Source organism: Condylura cristata, unplaced genomic scaffold (genome assembly GCF_000260355.1).
Source record: "Condylura cristata isolate star-nosed mole 26May11 unplaced genomic scaffold, ConCri1.0 scaffold00001, whole genome shotgun sequence".
In the NCBI taxonomy this organism is placed as follows: domain Eukaryota; kingdom Metazoa; phylum Chordata; class Mammalia; order Eulipotyphla; family Talpidae; genus Condylura; species Condylura cristata.
This window is the reverse complement of record NW_004567102.1, coordinates 44,821,859-44,822,825: the sequence shown is the minus strand read 5'-3', so window position 1 is coordinate 44,822,825 and position 967 is coordinate 44,821,859. Positions and strand designations below refer to the sequence as shown.

The following is a 967-nucleotide window of genomic DNA, read 5'->3' as shown; positions in this document are numbered from 1 at the left end:
GATCCACTGGTGAGCGTGGCTGAGCGGGTGTCCGTTGCTCTGCAGCGCGCCGTAGTCGCCCTGCACCAGGCTCTGCGCCTCGCGGTAGCCCCCCGCGCCCTGCTGCATGCCGCCCGGCGGCTCGGCGTGCACGATGGAGGCGCTGGAGGTGAGCAGGCTGTAGTGGTTAGACGCTGCGGTCGCCATGACTCTTGGAGCCGGACTGAGCGCTCCGGTTAAAGGAGCCGCGCATTTGACAGTTACTTTTTCGCCTTCGGCTCCTCTCTCCGATCGCTTTCTTTCTCTCTTCTCTCTCTCTTTCCCCTAGCGGGCAGCTCCGACGCCCGCTCCGACGCCTTCTGTTTCTGCTCCTGCTATTACTGCTTCTGCTGCCGCCGCGCCGCCGCCTCCCGCTCGCCCGCCCTCGCTCTCTTTCTCCTCCTCTCCCTCCTTCTTGCTCTCGCTCACACTCTGACTAGCTCGGAGCTCCCCCCTCTCCCTGCTCTCTCCAGCTCTCTCCCGCTCTCTTGGCAGCGCCGGCTCGCAGCGGCACGCGCCTGGGCCCCGCCCTCTCCGCCCCCTCCCATTGGCTCCGCGCCCTTTGATTTACGTGGATACCGCTAGCAACCTCCCAGGCCGTCGCCCCTGATTGGCGCAGAACTGCCCCCACTGCCTCCCCCCCCTTGCGCGGAGTCCTCTTAGCCCTCCCCCTGGCCCCCTAGCCACCCGATTCAGATTCTCTTAGTTATCACCTCCCCTTCTACCCTTACACCCCAGTCCTTCTCCGCCCCTCTAGGGTGGGCTCCGCCCCCCATCTGTCTCCCTAGCCTAGCTGCGGCGCGGGAGGGGGTGTGTGTCTGTGCGTGTGCGTGTATGTGTGTGTGTGTGTAAGGGAGGGAGGTGGGAGGCTGCGGGGGTGCTGCTCTTATAGACCACAGATACTTGGAAGACTTGCATAAGGGGGCGGGGGTGTTGTGGGTCCACTTTC

At 64.9% G+C, this 967-nt stretch overlaps 1 protein-coding gene across 1 annotated transcript in view; it reads right to left on the bottom strand.

The window, feature by feature from the left end:
* The window catches only part of POU3F2 (POU class 3 homeobox 2), a 3,936-nt gene extending 3,506 nt beyond the window's left edge, over positions 1-430 (bottom strand). Inside the window, exon 1 of the mRNA XM_012733628.1 lies at positions 1-430. This exon is cut by the window's left edge and continues 7 nt beyond it. Within this exon, the coding sequence (XP_012589082.1) occupies positions 1-186 (186 nt within the window). The 5' untranslated portion in view covers positions 187-430.
* Positions 431-967: the final 537 nt, after the last annotated feature.